General features: G+C 37.6%; 1 protein-coding gene across 1 annotated transcript; it reads left to right on the top strand.

The window, feature by feature from the left end:
- The first annotated feature begins 7,731 nt into the window (after positions 1 to 7,731).
- LOC100397126 (sororin-like) lies at positions 7,732 to 8,534 on the top strand. Its single transcript, XM_078362350.1, is given in 2 exon segments — positions 7,732 to 8,039; positions 8,041 to 8,534. Coding segments are annotated over 2 exon segments (747 nt in total). The 3' UTR covers positions 8,480 to 8,534.
- Positions 8,535 to 16,103: the final 7,569 nt, after the last annotated feature.

The following is a 16,103-nucleotide window of genomic DNA, read 5'->3' as shown; positions in this document are numbered from 1 at the left end:
AGACTTATAGCAGATCTCTCAGCAGAAACCCTACAAGCCAGAAGAGAGTCGGGGCCGATATTCAACATCCTTAAAGAAAAGAACTTTCAGCCCAGAATTTCATATCCTGCCAAACTAAGCTTCACAATTGAAGGAAAAATAAAATCTTTTATGAACAAGCAAATACTCAGAGATTTTATTACCACCAGGCTTGCTTTACAAGAGCTTCTGAAAGAAGCATTATACTTAGGAAGGAACAACCAGTATTAGCCTTTCTAAAAATATACCAAAAAGTAAAGAGCATCAACATAATGATGAATTTACATCAATGAATGGACAGAACAGCCAGTTAACATCAAATGGCAGTAATCCTAAATTTAAGTTGACTAAAACCCCCAATCAAAAGATACAGTCAAAACCCAATGGTATGCTGCATCCAGACCCATTTCACATCCAAAAATACACAAAGACTCAAAATAAAGGGATGGAGAAAGATTTACCAACCAAATGGAGAGCAAAATAAATAAATATATAAAAAGCAGGAGTTGCAATTCTTGCATCTGATAAAATAGATTTCAAAGCAACAAAGATACAGTGGTAAAAGGATCAATATAACAATAAGAGCTAACGATCCTAACACCCAGATACATAAGACCCATAAAGAGATTTACACTCAACGAGACAGAAAATTAATAAGGATATCCAGGACTTGAACTCAGATCCGGAACAAGTAAACTCAATAAATATTTATAGAGCTCTCCATTTTAAATACACAAAATATACATTCTCCACCTTAAATACACAAAATATTGATCGGCCATTATTAATACCCATTTTTAGAATAAAGCTACATTCCCGTTCTCTCTCCCTCTTTTTCTTCCTCTTTCTTTCTCTCCTTCACTCCTTTTTTTTCTTTCTTTCCAAAAAAAAAAAAAGGAGCATTATTATTCTCAGCATGGCCTCCAGAATGTTTCTCTTTTAAAGTTAGGTCAAGCCCTCATCACTCTTCTGCTCAACATCTTCCATTAGCTTCTTGTCTCTGAGAAAAGGCCAAAGTCCTTACAGGGTCTATACGTGCCTGCGTGATTGACTCCACCCAACCCTCTATTCCATCTCCATCTGTTCTTCTCGATCACTCTGTTAAAAAAAAAAAAAAGAAAAAAGAAAAAAAAGAGGAAGAAGTCAGACAAAAAAGAGTACACACCATATGATTCCATTTACATGAAGTCCAAAAAGGCAAAATTAATCTGTGATAGTAGAGATCAGAATAGTGTGTACCCTTGTAAGGGGAGGCTACTGACTGTGTAGGGGCACAAGATAGTTCTTCTTGGGTGCTGAAGTTGTTTCATAACTTGATCTGGATAGCGGTTACATATGTGAACAAATGTAAAAATCCACAGAAATTAAGATTTGTGCACTTTAATGTATATCCTCAATTAAGAAAAATCTGCTGGTAATTATATATATATGTATATATATATATTTATACATAAGAATTTTACATATATATATGCTTTTACATATATATGTAAAATTATAATGTATAAATATATATATACATATATATATAAGAGTTTACATATGTATATACTTTAAGAATTACTGAATTCACACTTCTTTATTTGACAATGTCAGGAATTAAACTAGACCTTCTGGAACTGTCCATCCCTATATATGAAAATAAATTGGTGCCTTCTCTCTAGGTTTTGTTTGTATAGATTAGTGTCTTCATTTAAAACATTATTTTGATTTCATTTTTCTTATTAATTTAAAACTTATAGATGCTTTTTATTTCTCTTCCTGGCTACATTTTTAAGTTATTTAAAATTAAATTTTGTTAAATGGTTTTAATAATTCCCATCAGTCTCCCTAGTTTTTGAGTTTTTTAAATTCATTTCCGAATGCTCCTTCAAAGTTGAATGATCTATTTTCTAATCCTTGCTCACATGACAGTTCAGATATAAACTGAAACCACCATAGCATGTGTATACCTATGTAAGAATCCTGCAAGACCTGCACGTGTACCCCAGAACTTACAGTATAATAAATTAAAAAATAACCTGAAACTTCTTCTAGGGATAGAATTCTTTTTCATTCCAAAACTGTACTTACTGTTTCTTTAATTTCTGGCTTTTAATTTAAAACAGGAGAAGACTGATAGCAGTAAGGCTTTCATCCTTTAGAGGAATAATTTTTTAAATTCTCTCTTTCTGCTTGGATGGTTATAGATATTTTTTATTATGTTATTGAAAATTATGTATTTCAAGCCCATATCTGGAGATAGTTCCTTTTTCAGCAACTTTGGAAATCATGAACCCTGGCTTTAGACCAAAGTTTTGTGTCTATATTCACATTTAGAACTGGGTTTATTATCATGTTTTTGTATAATTTGTTTTAATTTTTCTGATTACTTTATATGATCACAAATTTTCTGTATATTGGATTTTCCTTTCCTTTTCCTTTTATTTCACATTTGTCATTTTCTCTTCTTTTATTCTCTTTTTTTATATTCAGTTATGGACTGAATATTTGTGTTTCTCCAAAATCTGTATATTAAATTCTAGCCCCCAATGTTATAATATTAGGAGGTGGAGCATTTGGGGGGTAATTAAGATTAGGTGAGATCATAAGAATAAAGCCCTCAAAAATGAATTTAGTGGCCTTATAAGTCAGGAGAGAGTGAGTCTGCTTCCCCTCTCTGCTTTCCACCATGTGAGGATACAACAAACTGACAACAATCTACCTGAAAGAGGGCCTTCACCAGAACCTGACCCTGCTGGCACCCTGATATCAGACTTCCAGCCTCCAGAGCTGTGAGAAATGCATTTCTGTTATTTATAAGCCACTTTATTTATGGTATTTCAATATAGCTGCCCCAGGTGATTAAGACAATTTATATCATCTTTTGTTTTCCCTATTCATTTTTTAAGAGAATTTCAGATTTGTCCTCTATATTATTGTTTCCATAATCTTCGAATTGTAATTTTTGCCCTTGCCCTTTTCTTATGCCATTTACTTTTTATAATCAGAATTATATTATCTTTACTTTTCTTATGAACTAGAGCTTCCCAATTTTTGCTTCTTCATGTTACCCAGTCTCCTTTCTGGATAACTCTGTTATCTCACTATCTCATTGCCTAATCTTGCTTCAGAAATCCACATCTTCTTGAATTTGGTTGAAACGACATAACAATTGGTTACTCTATTTTTGCCTTTCTCAAATCTTTGTTTTCTTTGCTTTTTTTATGTTTTTATCATATAGAACTTACTGTGTAAACTCTATATGTCTATAGTTTCTGTTTATTTGAGCAATGGTAATTATGAACAAGCCTGGTATTTGTTTTCCCAAGGTAGTAAACAAGGGCTACTTTCATCTTTCTGCTGTCTACCACCATTACAAGGCTCCTATCATTTACTAAGCTCTAGAGCTACTTGGTAAGTAGTTATCCATCAGCTATGAGGAAAAAAGGGGCAGTGAGGTCTGTAGAACATCTAATCAGGGAACATTTACATTGCTCTCTCTTCTCTGTGTTTGGTGAAGACGGCAAAAGGTAGTGTGACTTGCTTGGCTCCTTCCTACTGCTGTCTTTGTAATCATGTAAGATACATATTATTTGAGATGTATCATCCTCACTGCACCTGCAGATAAATTTCTATTTCTTACTGGAGCCCCTATCCTGGGCCTGACATTTATCTACTCCAAGTACTGCTGATCTAGTGCAGTGAAGAGGCCACCACATGGTGCCTTGTTCCTCTTCCTAAATTGCCTGCTCTTCCTTCTGCCTTTACTCTTTTAGTCTTTTTTCTTTTGAATTTCTGTTTTCACAGATCCATACTTTTTAGGATAAGCAGCTATTTATTTCTTGGTCTCTTTCTCAGAATTATTATCCTCTGTGCCACATTTAACAGAAATACCTTTCATGTTCTTTCCATGTGTATAACTCTTTCCCATAACTCACATGATTCCCAGTACCCATAAAACAAAAACAACTATTGCTCAGAAATAGCAGTTTTTCTGTGTCAGAATTAGAGTGATTTCCCCCAAGAGCTACCATAAAATACTATTTTTTCCTTTGCTGTACAATACATTTGACTTCTTAATCATCAATAAGTGAACTATTTAAAAATCTCAGTTTGAAGCATACGACATTCTGACCATCATTTCTTATCCTTTTAGGTCACTTATATCAGTACTCTTAATTCAGTAGCTATTTTTCTTCATGGAGGCCTCTCACATACACATGATGGATTATCCATTGCCTGTGGTTGTCTATATTTCTTTCTTATCCAGCTAAGGATCCTTGATCCATCATTAAAATCACCTCTTTGCAATTATCTGCAATACTCTTGCTCCACTCTTTCTCTATTATGCATGCCTGACTAAAGGAATCTATCCAAATACTTTATGCCTTCAGCCAGGAAATTGAAATCAGCATAAAAATGCACACAAATATTCTATTTGGACATACTTTACATTCATGATCGCACACCTCAAATACACTCAACATTGCCAGATGATCTTCTTTTACTTTCTTAATTTGATTGATTGCCCACTCTTCGTTTTTTCATAATTTGTCTTCTTTCCTCAAATAGCCAATACTTTTCCATCTATCTTATCTCTCAGCTGTATTCTTATCTTATTCTTCTGTGATTAAATAGAAACTCTAAATGAGAAACTCCCTCAGCTTCCATTGACCAAATCTGTCATTGTGACTTTTGTATTCACATTCTCTGCATTTCTTCCTATGCAATACCCCACTTCTAAGGCCACCTAAGAAATTGCTACTCTTGATCTCAAACTTCATCTTCTTAAGTATGATATTCTTGTAATTACATACTATTTCTTCTGCAATATCAAATCTGTCTCTCTACTACACATTTTCTAAAACATGCAAAATAGTATTTTATCAACAATCTTAAACAACTTCTGGGGTATTAGTCAGGATAGGCTTAGCTCTGATGAAGAAATAAATGAACCTAGATAACTCAGTGGCCAAATACAGCAAAGGTTTATTTCTTGCTCCTATCACAGCCCAACATAGGTAGCTTGGGTCTTCTTGGTGGCTTTCTTCAAAATGGACTCAGCAACCCAGGTTGCTTCCACTTTGTGGTTTTACCATCTGGAACACATGACTTTCGAGTTTGTCATTGGAGGGAAAATGTAAGTGGAAGATTGCATAGAATACTTTTGCAGTCAAATGCTCTGCCATTGAGCTATACCCCCTGCCTAGAATACTTTTAAGGCTCCTTGTTGGAAATGGCATGCATGATTTCTAACAACCTGCTATTGGGGGTTACATATGTAATGTTACATTATTTCTAACAACACGTGGTATGGGGTCCATATGTAACCCCATAATAGAAACTTAACTGCAAGGAAGGCCAAGAAATGCTTCTTTCTATACTCAGGAAAAGGAAACACTGTTGTGAACACATAACATGTTCTCTGGCATGGTAACACTGCCATGATCTCACATACCCCAATTAAGAGCTATTGCTTTATGCCCCTGTTCTTCTTAAAAACAAAGAATTTTAAAAGTTATGTCTTTCTTCTCTATTTCAACATCCCCAAATTCTTTTTTCTCTTCAACATACAACAATCCATTTTTCCATGCCACTAGTGCATGCTGCTCTTATCAATGATCTGAAAGGTGACAAATAGAATGGTTGGATTTCCGTCTTCCTCTTAGTTGTACTCCAGCAACAGTCCACACAGTTGACCACTTCCTACTTCCTGGTGTTTCTTGATAAGTATTATTTTTGGTGCCCATGATATCTTAGTTCTTGCCTTCCATCTATTCTGTTGACTTCCATCACAGTTTGCTTTAGAGCTCCTTTAACTCTTCCTTGAGCTTTTTCCTAGGCTATTTTTTACTCCTAAGGGTCACATCTGGTTTCGTGTCTTTAAAAATGTGTCTTCAGTATAAACCGTCTTTCCATCTCCACTGCTCTTCACGAAGAAAAACTTATATATTTTTTCTCACCTAGCCCAGTACAGTAGTTTCATAACTAGTCTTCTTGCTTCCTTCCTGTTAAAGTTTGTAACTCTTGTCTTCCTAAAATCTATTCCTCCTCCAAATAGCCAGAGTTACTTAGAGATCAAATTACATTAGTCCCTGGTTTACAGTCTTACAAAGGCTGACTATAAGCCTGAACTCCTTTATATACACATTCCTGTAACACTAATATTTTATTTGCTCCTTTGACCTCCTTGCATACCACTCACTGCTTACTCTACTCTAGCCACTCTGGTTTTAGTGCTTTTCATTCTCACCTTGGGGGTTTTGCAGTTGTTCTTGATTCCACCAGAAACTATCTTCCCCACATCTTCTCATGCATGGTAACTTCTTGCCATTTGATCTCATTTCTAATATAACTAACTTAGTGTGATTGTTCTTAATCATCCAATTAAAATGTTCTATATCCCCTTCCTACTATCTTACTTTCAGTTTTCCTCAACAGTAATTCTTGAGACAAGGATTTGAGTGTAAGTAACTTATTTAGGAGGTGATACCAAGAAACAAAAATGAAAGAGTGGGAAAATGAGGCAGGGAAGTGAAAAAAGTCTAAAAATATGTCCTAATTGGCAGGCTGCTGCTTTGAACAATTAGGACAAACTCTTTCAGGGAAACTAAGAAACTGTGGAACACACCTTAGACAGAGCAGGAGGCTGTGATATCCATATACTAACTCTCATCCCTCATTGGTTAAGGGCTGAGGTCAACTCTATTCCTGTACTTCTGAGTTGTGCCTGGTCAAAGGTGTTCCTTTGATTCCAGAGAAAACTCCAGAAAATAAGGCAAAATATGCAGTACTTGATAATTTCAGAACTATAGTCTACCATAGCTGCAGGTGATCTCAGCGGTAGGCCAAGGAGACACAGGGAAGAACATCAATAGCATCTGTTACACATCCCTGACCCTCAAACACACATGCACACCATTATGTCTACACAGCTTGTCACTTATTAGCACATTTCTATTTCTTCTTATTTACCATTATCAAAATTATCTTCTTTACATATTTGTTTGCTTGTTTATGTTTGTTTTTCCCACAGAGAATGTAAATTTGACAAAAACAAGTTTCTCATATTTCTTATTCACCATGACTTCCTTGAGTGCCGTGGACAGTGACTGAAATGCACACAGCAAATATCTTTTAAATGAAGGAAAAAGTAATATTCTTTGCAAATTTCTCACTGAAAGTACTGGGATCATTTTCTAGAGCACTCTGAATGAAGGTCTACTTTCTCATGTTCTTAGAAGTTTATGATTTTCCTTTTCTTATAAATGCAGGAACTGTGCTTTCTAAACCATGACTGTCTTGAATTATTTACTGCTGGAGATGTCAGCATATTTTGAGCAGTTGATGATGCTTCTTCTAAAAAATGCCATCTGTCAGCCATATCAATCAGCAAGTGACAAGGGATATATAGAAAAATGTCTTTAAGCTCAAGTGACAGGAACATATAAGCATGCATTACCAACTGCACACAGCTGTCCCAAGAAAGAACTAAATGTTGTACATAAAATGAATTGGAAAGAAAACTGAGATGAAAGAAGAGAGACAAAAAAAGTCATTAAAATAATAGAAGCAATTCATCCTAAGTAGGTTCCGACATAACATAAAAGGGAGATACATTAAGGTAATATTTTGAAGGAGCAATTCTAAAGTTTCTTGCAGCGAGTGGCCCTCTTGGTTGGCGCGTGCCCGGGGCGGCGGTGCTGGAGGAGCTCGATACAGAGCCTAGTTATGTCTTGGAGGCGAACGCGGCCCAGAGGGGCCGCGCAGCGCTCCGGGCCAAGGGCCCCATCTCCTACTAAGTCTGTGCGGAGGTCCCAACAGAAATCAGGCTCTGATCTCCCAAGCATGCCCCCTGAAATCTGGCCGAAGACACCCAGTGCGGCTGCAATCAGAAAGCCCATCGTCTTGGAGATCGTGGCCCAAGATGTAGACGTCCCAGCTGTTCCCTTGCCTCGCAGGAGCCCTAGGATTGCCTTTTTCTTGGAGAAGGAAAACAAGCCCCCTTGCAAGGAGCTGACTAAGGAGGACCTTTCCAAGATACAGCCTCCCTGCCACTCCTAACACTTCTCCTGTGCTCAACCCTGAGGCTGAGTCCAGCTCCAAGGAGAGAGAGCTGGAGGCCAAATACTTGGAAATGTTTAAGAAAGTCAGGGGCTCCTACAGCCGGCTGGAGACCCTGGGCTCTGCCTCCACCTCCACCCCAGGCTGCCGGTTCTGCTTTGGCTTCCATGGGCTACTAGGGGCAGAAGATTTGTCCGGAGTCTCACCAGTGGTGTGCTCAAAATTCACCGAGGTCCCCAGGGTCGGTACAAAGCCCTGAGCCACAGACACAATTCTCCCTGGAATCTCTCCACCACCCGAGAAACAGAAACAAAAGAAGATGCTAGAGATACTGAAAACGGAGCTGGATGAGAGGGCTGCAGCCATGAATGCTGAGTTTGAAGCTGCTGAGCAGTTTGATCTCCTGGTTGAATGAGATGCAGTGGGGGTGCATCTGGCCAGATTCTCCCTCCTGTCCCTGTACATAGCAACCTCCCTGTGGAGAGGACACTTAGGGTCCCCTCCCCTGGTCTTGTTACTTGTGTGTGTGCTGGTGCTGCGTGTGAGGCCTGTCCGCCTTTGAGGGCTTGGGCTGCAGCGGCAGCCATCTTGGTTTCAGGAAATGGGGCCGCCTGGTCCAGCCACTCGCTAGTGTCCTGTCTCTCATCACCCTGTCCTTCCTGTCTCCCTAAAGTAGCACAGCCAGTTTCCAGGAGGGCCGCAGACTGGGGAGGAGAATCACTGGCCCAGCCAGAAGTTAAAGGACTGGGGGTTATGGTGAAGGGCACCTCTGCTCTTGTTGGGAAGGGTGCCTGCTTAGAAACAGGCCCAGGGGCTCTGCCAGCCTTGGCTTCTCCCTCCTGAGTTGCCTTCAGTTGGTGGCTTTCTTCCTGAGCCCAGCTATGTAATGAGGTTTTGGATTCTGTGGGTTTCCTCTTCGATTTTGTAGATACTCCCAGAGAGAATTCGTGGGCTGAGAGCAGTTCCGTCTTGGAGGAAGAAGCTGGACATTCAGCCTGTAGAGTCTGGGTTCTGAAGGACATGGGGGGCCTTATTTGGGTCTCAGACCGTAAGTGTCTACTACTAGAAGCTGTGTTTTCTAGTTCTGGTCTGCTGTTGAGATGTTTGGTAAATGTCAGGTTGATAGGGCGCTGGCTGCCTGGAGCAATGTGTGCATTTCGGCTTATGGCCACCAGGTGAGGCGAGTTTCTGTGGCTCACAGCCTCTGGGCTGGTCTGCTGCGCAGGGCCCAGGCTGGAGTCTTACCACTCTGCTGCAGGGGCGGAAGGTGGCCCCTCTTATCACCCACACCCATTTCTTACAAAATAAGTTACACAGAGTCTACTTGGCCATAGAAGAAAAAGTTGAAGAGTCCCAGCCCTACTAGCATTGTGCAACTATGCTTGTAAAGTCCGCGGAAGCTTTCCTAGAGCGCCAGACAGCGGCAGGGGTTTACAGCAGCTTGTTTTTGGTCTCCCTACCCTCTCACATAAGAACACTGCCTGGGATGCATCTCATGATCTTTGGAGAATTTCCCCACTTTCTCTTCTTTCAATACTGGTAGAAGGTGTGGTTTCGGAGGCTTCCCTGCTCCCCACTCTCCTGCTGCATTCCAGGACGTTGGACCTTTTGATGTTTACAAGTTCGTGGAAGTAGAAGCTGAGGTGTACAGAAGAGCTGGTGGATAACAGAGAATGCCAGGGAAGATGAGCGCCGGGTCAGGGTACTTGGATGAAATGGCATAGGCTAGGCAGGCCTCAATGAAACCCTCTGCCAGGCCTGGGAGTCCCAGGCCATCTGTTCAACACTCTGTACTTTGTCAGACCTACAAGCAAGCCTAGGTGTCCTTGAGCTGAGCCGTGCTGAAGAACTCTCATCTTCACTGGCTGATGGGGCAGAACTCTTGGGAAATGTTTTAGTCCTACAAAATTGGGGTCACCAGATGATGTGGAGTTGAGATCATCATTGCAAACTTCTCTGCTCCTGTGGAACTGAGTTTAAGGGGGAAATGGGGTTTTGTTTTACAGTTGGAAAAAACTTTGATTAAAGAGTTTCTGGACGGGTGCGGTGGCCCACACCTGTAATCCCAGCACTTTGGGAGGCCGAGGCAGGCAGATCACAAGGTCAGGAGTTCAAGACCAGCCCTGGCCAGCATAGTGAAACCTTGTGTCTAAAAATACAAACAAATAGCTGGGCATGGTGGCAGGCGCCTGTAGTCCCAGCTGCTTGGGAGGCTGAGGTAGGAGAATCGCTTGAACTGGGGAGGCAGGGGTTGCAATGAGCTGAGATTGCACCACTGCACTCAAGCCTGGGTGACAAGCAAGACTGTCTAAAAATTAAATATAAGTTTCTGTCTGTTAAAAATTTTTTTTGAAGGAATGTAAGGACATGGCTTTATAGAGAAAGCACATCTGGGAAAGGCATAGTATTTCCTCAGAGGTGAGTGAGAGTGAATTGAAGATAAGTAAAGATCTTAACATTAATTGTGAAGACAACAAACTGGGCTGTGGCTGGAGTGGAGCTCAATGTTGTGAAATATGACTCATTAGCTAAGCTCTTTAGACACTAACATATACGTCTGTAAGTGTTTACACCTGTGAAGTGACTTCAGTTGTTATATAACTTTAGTGGAGAGATAATAGCTTTGAGTTCAGCACCTGTAGCTTTTCCTCCCAAGTCACTATCGTGGTATTTTTATTTAGGATGAGTTGTTATGGTGATTCATGGCTTGAATGGTCCTAGCGGGGACTACAATGATGCATGGTTGTCTGGAATGGGTACAGTGGGTTAAACAAAAGCTATTTCTGAAGCAAAATTAGCTTATTACTTAAGTATAGATTCCCATTTTTGCAGATTACTCCTTTGTTTCCAGATCAGTCCTTAAGTCTGAATATTCTTTTTGCCTTTGTTTCCAGATCAGTCTTTAACTGAATCTTCTGCCTTTATTTAAAGCATGAAAGTATTTAACACACAACTTCTTTAGAAAGAAGAGAAAATGGAGATGAATACCTTCAAGTCTTTTGTTGCAATATTTTAGAAATCATTCAAGGTGAATATTGTTGATAAAGTACCTAAAAGGAAGATGGGGACATTTTAAAATTAATAAGATAATATTTTTGCTAATTTTTATCCAAATACATGTACATTCATTTCAAGGCATAGGAATAAAACCATTACAAAGGAAGGGAATTATTTTATTATATACTTTCTCAAGTCACTGTCATCAATATCCGTTTATATATTATTTTCTCTTTACATGCATGTTAAGAATTGGTGTGCAGCATGTTTAAAGCATGACATAATCAGGCAGAAAGGTCACTCAAATCTATTTTAGTATCTACCATACTACAGCATCCCATGGTGTGATATGACTGCAGATGGAAGGGAAAACTATAACCTGCAATCTTGCTTCCTGGACTCTTTTAATCCAAGAAATTCTCTGAGGAAAGATGAAAATGCAACTGAGATGTGAAGAGAGGGAATAAAATCATTTGTTGCTTTTCAAGAGAACAGCTACAGACTTGAATAGAGAAATATATTTCAGTGGCCCTCGGGGTAGGAAGTCATTGACCTTGAATTGCTCTTGTTAGAATGTCTCAAGCCACACATGGATTCTAATCACTGAGAATAGCATTAAATTAATAATAATGGAGGTTGATAATAAGTGTATGAAATGGGGGCAGTCCAGTGAAATTCAAAACCACAACTAAAAAGGCTCTTCCAAGAAGTGTTGCCATTGCAGCATTCAGATTGGTTTTGGGTAGTCAGTCCCCAAAGTGAAAATCACAATAGAATGATCTAATTTGGGAAGGTGAAGAGGGGTAGGAACAGTAGAAATTATACACAAGCAAGAAAATAAAGTAAATGAAAATAAAGGGAAAATAAAGGGCAGCAGTGGGATATAGGAAGAAAGGGAGAGAAGGAAAGTTGGTGGAAGGAAAAGAAGAACCAATATTCTTGGGATGATCACTAAGTTTTCACTCTCAGCTAGGTATTTTATATAAAGCAATTTAAAGTTCTGCTTACAACTTTACACATAACACTCTGAAGTATCTAATTTTATTTATACATTCACTTGTCTATAATTGGACTTCTCTTCTAGTTAAGTGAGCTCCATGAGGGAAAGGACTTTGTCTTTCTTATTCATCATTGCATCCCCTGTATCTAAAAGTCTGACTCATGGAAGATATCTATAGGACATTTGCCAAGCAAACAATCAGACAAGGTAGGACCTTTTTTTTTTTTTTTCTTCAGAAAAGATAATAACTGAAGGCTGAGCTGATGGTAGGAGGAACAAAGAATTTTTCACCAAAACCTTTTTTCTTATTAAAGACTTTTCAGAGGCCTGATGTCCACTGTCAAGTTCAGAGTTCTATTATCCCTGTAATGACAAGGTTCTTTTGTATCTAGGCTGGAGTTATATTTAATTCTATTATAATATCATTTAATATTATTAATTCTATCAATTAATACAATACAATTACTGTCATTAATTCTATTAATTCTCTTACAATATCATTTCATTTTTTATTCCTCTGCCTCCCCCACTTATTGAGAATTGAGAGAGCATTTGAAGGCAGATCTAGTCCGTTTTTAACAAATAGTAGCCTCTTGGCCATTGTGTCAATTAAACTTCTCCACAAAATACAATAATATTTGATAGTGCTTTTAATAAGTAACTTTTATATGTTGTCAGAGAAAAAGGATCAAACTGAGTTAGATTAAGAAGATAAATAAAACTCATATAAACATTTAATAAATAGGAAAATCATAATGACCTTATCAGAATAGCCATTTTATTTTTGTGTGAGTATAATTTGAGTGAAATTGATGAAAATTCATCTGATCATGTTAGCTTTTTATTCATTACAAAAATTCCATTCAATCCTGAGTTGTCAAAAGCAAAAAGCTTTGCTTAAATTTTATACTTCAAGAGATAATTCAGCCCTCTACTTTGTCACTTTAAACTAGGCTGCTTACATAGATCAAATTAACTTGATGCTTTACAAACCTTTGTATATGCTGAATAAAACCGGCCTATATCTGGCAAATTACTTTATAATCTCCATATCAGTTATAACCTGCTTTGAACTGAATTCTGATTTTCACTTCCCTATTCCTAGTTATTGATTGATTGCACATTGCCTATCAGTAATTTTCCCTTTTAAGCCTGTGCTGTAATCGATACATATTTACCTAGTTATTTTCCTCTTTTATAGGACATTTTGACAGTTAATTCTGTAGTCTAAATACCATTTTGTAAAGAAATTTGCTTAAATTGCTTATAGAATAATACCCTCCTAAAATTTGATTGATCAACCTCTTGTTTGTCTAATTAGTTATTACAGTGGTGCAAACTGCTTACTGGAATCAATCTATTTCTTTCTGTTTAAAATCTCTGTACCACTCAGTGATCTTACGATTTTGTTTAACTCTACCAGTCAACTCTGACTAATCTGTCTTTATAATGCTTACCCACAACCCTGGACTATTTCTGTGCCGTTTGACCCATGCTTTTCAGTCACTACTATCCTTTTCCTATCTTAAAGAGATGAGAGATAAGCCTGATATTTCAAATATAATAGTACCTTCTTTCAATGAGACAGACCTAATAATGCGGTTATAAAGTACATTTTATGTTCTTTTTCATTTGTATCCTCAGTTTGAAAATATTTTGGCTTTTGTTTGATCTATTGTTGATACACTAAAACAAAATAAACGATGCTTAATAAATTTGAAACTTATATGATACAATGTGTCATAGTTAAGATTTAATAGTTACTGATGACAAATTATAAAGTTGTTTCATTCTTTAAAAATTTGTGTTACATACACAAAATACGGTCTTTGTGATATACAATTTTATGAGGTTTTACAAATACACAAAGTCTGGTATCTGTGATCAAAGTCATGATACAGTACAGTTCGATCAACTCAAAAACTTTCATCATGCTTTTCTTTTGTAGTCAGTTTTTCCCTCCACCTAGAGCCCCTAGGAACCATTGAACTATTTTCAATTTCTACAGCTTTGCCTTTTCTAGAATGTCATATAAATGGTTATATGAGATTTACATGTCATAAAAACAGAGGCCTTTTGATCTGGTTTCTTTCAGTTGGCAAATCTCATTTGACATTTATCCATGTTGTTACTTGTATTAATTGCTTGTTTTTAAATCAGTGTTATTGCTGATTAGTGTTTTCCTGTATAGATATACCATACTTTGTTTATCCATCACTGATGGAAGGACATTTGGGTTGTTCCCAGTGTTTGGTGGTTATGAACAAAGTTGCTATACCCATCCACATAGAGGTGTTTGTGTGAACACAAGTTTTCTCTTTTTGGGGGAAAAGTGGAATTTCTGGGTTACATGGTATATGTATGTTTACCTTTATAAGAAACTGACAAACTGCTTCTGCTTTTCAAAGTGATTGTACCGTTGTGCAGGGTGTGTTCCAGTTGCTTTACATGCTTGCCAGCCATTTTTAGTCATTCTACTAAATATGGTGTTAGTATTTCATTATGGTTTTAATTTGAATTTGTCTAATGACTATAGATGTTGAACATCATATTATCTTCTTTTTCCTAGCCATATATCTTGCTTGATTAAGTGACAATGAAAACCTTTTGCCTATATTTGTATTGGGTTGAATATTTTCTCATTGATGAGTTCTGAACGTGTTTTATATATTCTGGGAACAGATATGCGATTGACAGATATGTGGTTGACAAATATTTTTGTCCTGTCTGTGGCTCGTCTTTTCATTTTCTTGACAATGTATTTTGCTTTCTCAGGTCTTCTACCAATCTGTGTGTTTAGGGCAAGGGATAGGGAGCCCAGGGTGGGCCAAAGAGGTTAGGTTCTAAGAGTGGGCTTGCACGCTCGCTTCCGCTGTAATCCCCAGGGCTCTACACCGTCTTGCCAGTTCACATTTGTTCTTTCACATTTGTCGCCTGAATTTGTTTGAGATTTTGGACTAGTTGGTTGACCTGTGACTGAAGCTCACTTATGGATCCAAAGAAAATTGTAAACTTAGAGTTTGTTTAGTTTTTGTTGTTATTGTAAGAGTGAGGATTAATGCTTTTTCTAGTTCTGTACTTCCCAAGTAGAAACCAGAAGTCCTTGTTCTGTTATTAATGCACATTTCATTTACCTGTGTGGGGAGAATATAATTAAAAACAAAATCTCCTGCCAAGTCAAAAAACTTATCCACAGAGTTTTAAGTAAAAGAAAACAGTTTTATTATTATTTTAGCATAAAACCAGAATCTGATGCACATCGTGGGCAATTTCTTTAGATTGTAAAAACAGAAAGAAAGCTTATCCTTTTATATGGCCAAGGAGATGCCTATTATTCTCAAGGTAAGTGATAACTAGTCCTCAAGTAAGATCACTTAGCAGTATTCTTTGTCACACATAGTTCATCTTAAATTCACCTAGTAATTGCATTGACCATTGGTGTTTCTAATTGTCTTTATCTTAAGGAAGTATGAATTCCTCAAATCTTTATGACAGAAGTTAGCTTGGTAATTTAGAACCAGACCTGAGCCAAAGTTAGCTTTCTACCTTCCCATAAAAACTGGGAGATAGGGGTGCTGTATTGCTTAATGATAACCTATCAAAGAGATGGCTCTCAGGTCCTTGAGAAAACATTTTTGGATTTAAAATTGGCAAGAGGTATATTTAGCTTTTGAAAAATTGTAAGTACGTTTCAAACAGGCAGGAAAAAAGTGTTATAATTACAAGTTTTCTATAGTAAATGTGCTTTCAAAAAGGAAGAGGAGAGAAGCCTGTTTTCCCTGTTTGCATCAGAGAGAATTAATTCTTTTCTTATTTTAAATGTGTATTTTTCCTTATACCTGCAAACATCAGAAACACTTAATCCATTCATACAATATATTTAAATGCTTAGGTTACTTAAATTTCACGATGATCCTATGAGGTAAGCCAGAAAGTAATTATTTCTATTGATCTGATTTAAGAAATGAGGAAATTAAGACTCAGAAAACCCAGTTGACTTGTCCAACTGAACACTTCCAAGAAGAAATAAAACCAAGGCCTC

The sequence above is a fragment of the Callithrix jacchus genome, chromosome X (assembly GCF_049354715.1).
Source record: "Callithrix jacchus isolate 240 chromosome X, calJac240_pri, whole genome shotgun sequence".
NCBI lineage: Eukaryota > Metazoa > Chordata > Mammalia > Primates > Cebidae > Callithrix > Callithrix jacchus.
This window is presented reverse-complemented; position numbering and strand designations above follow the sequence as displayed.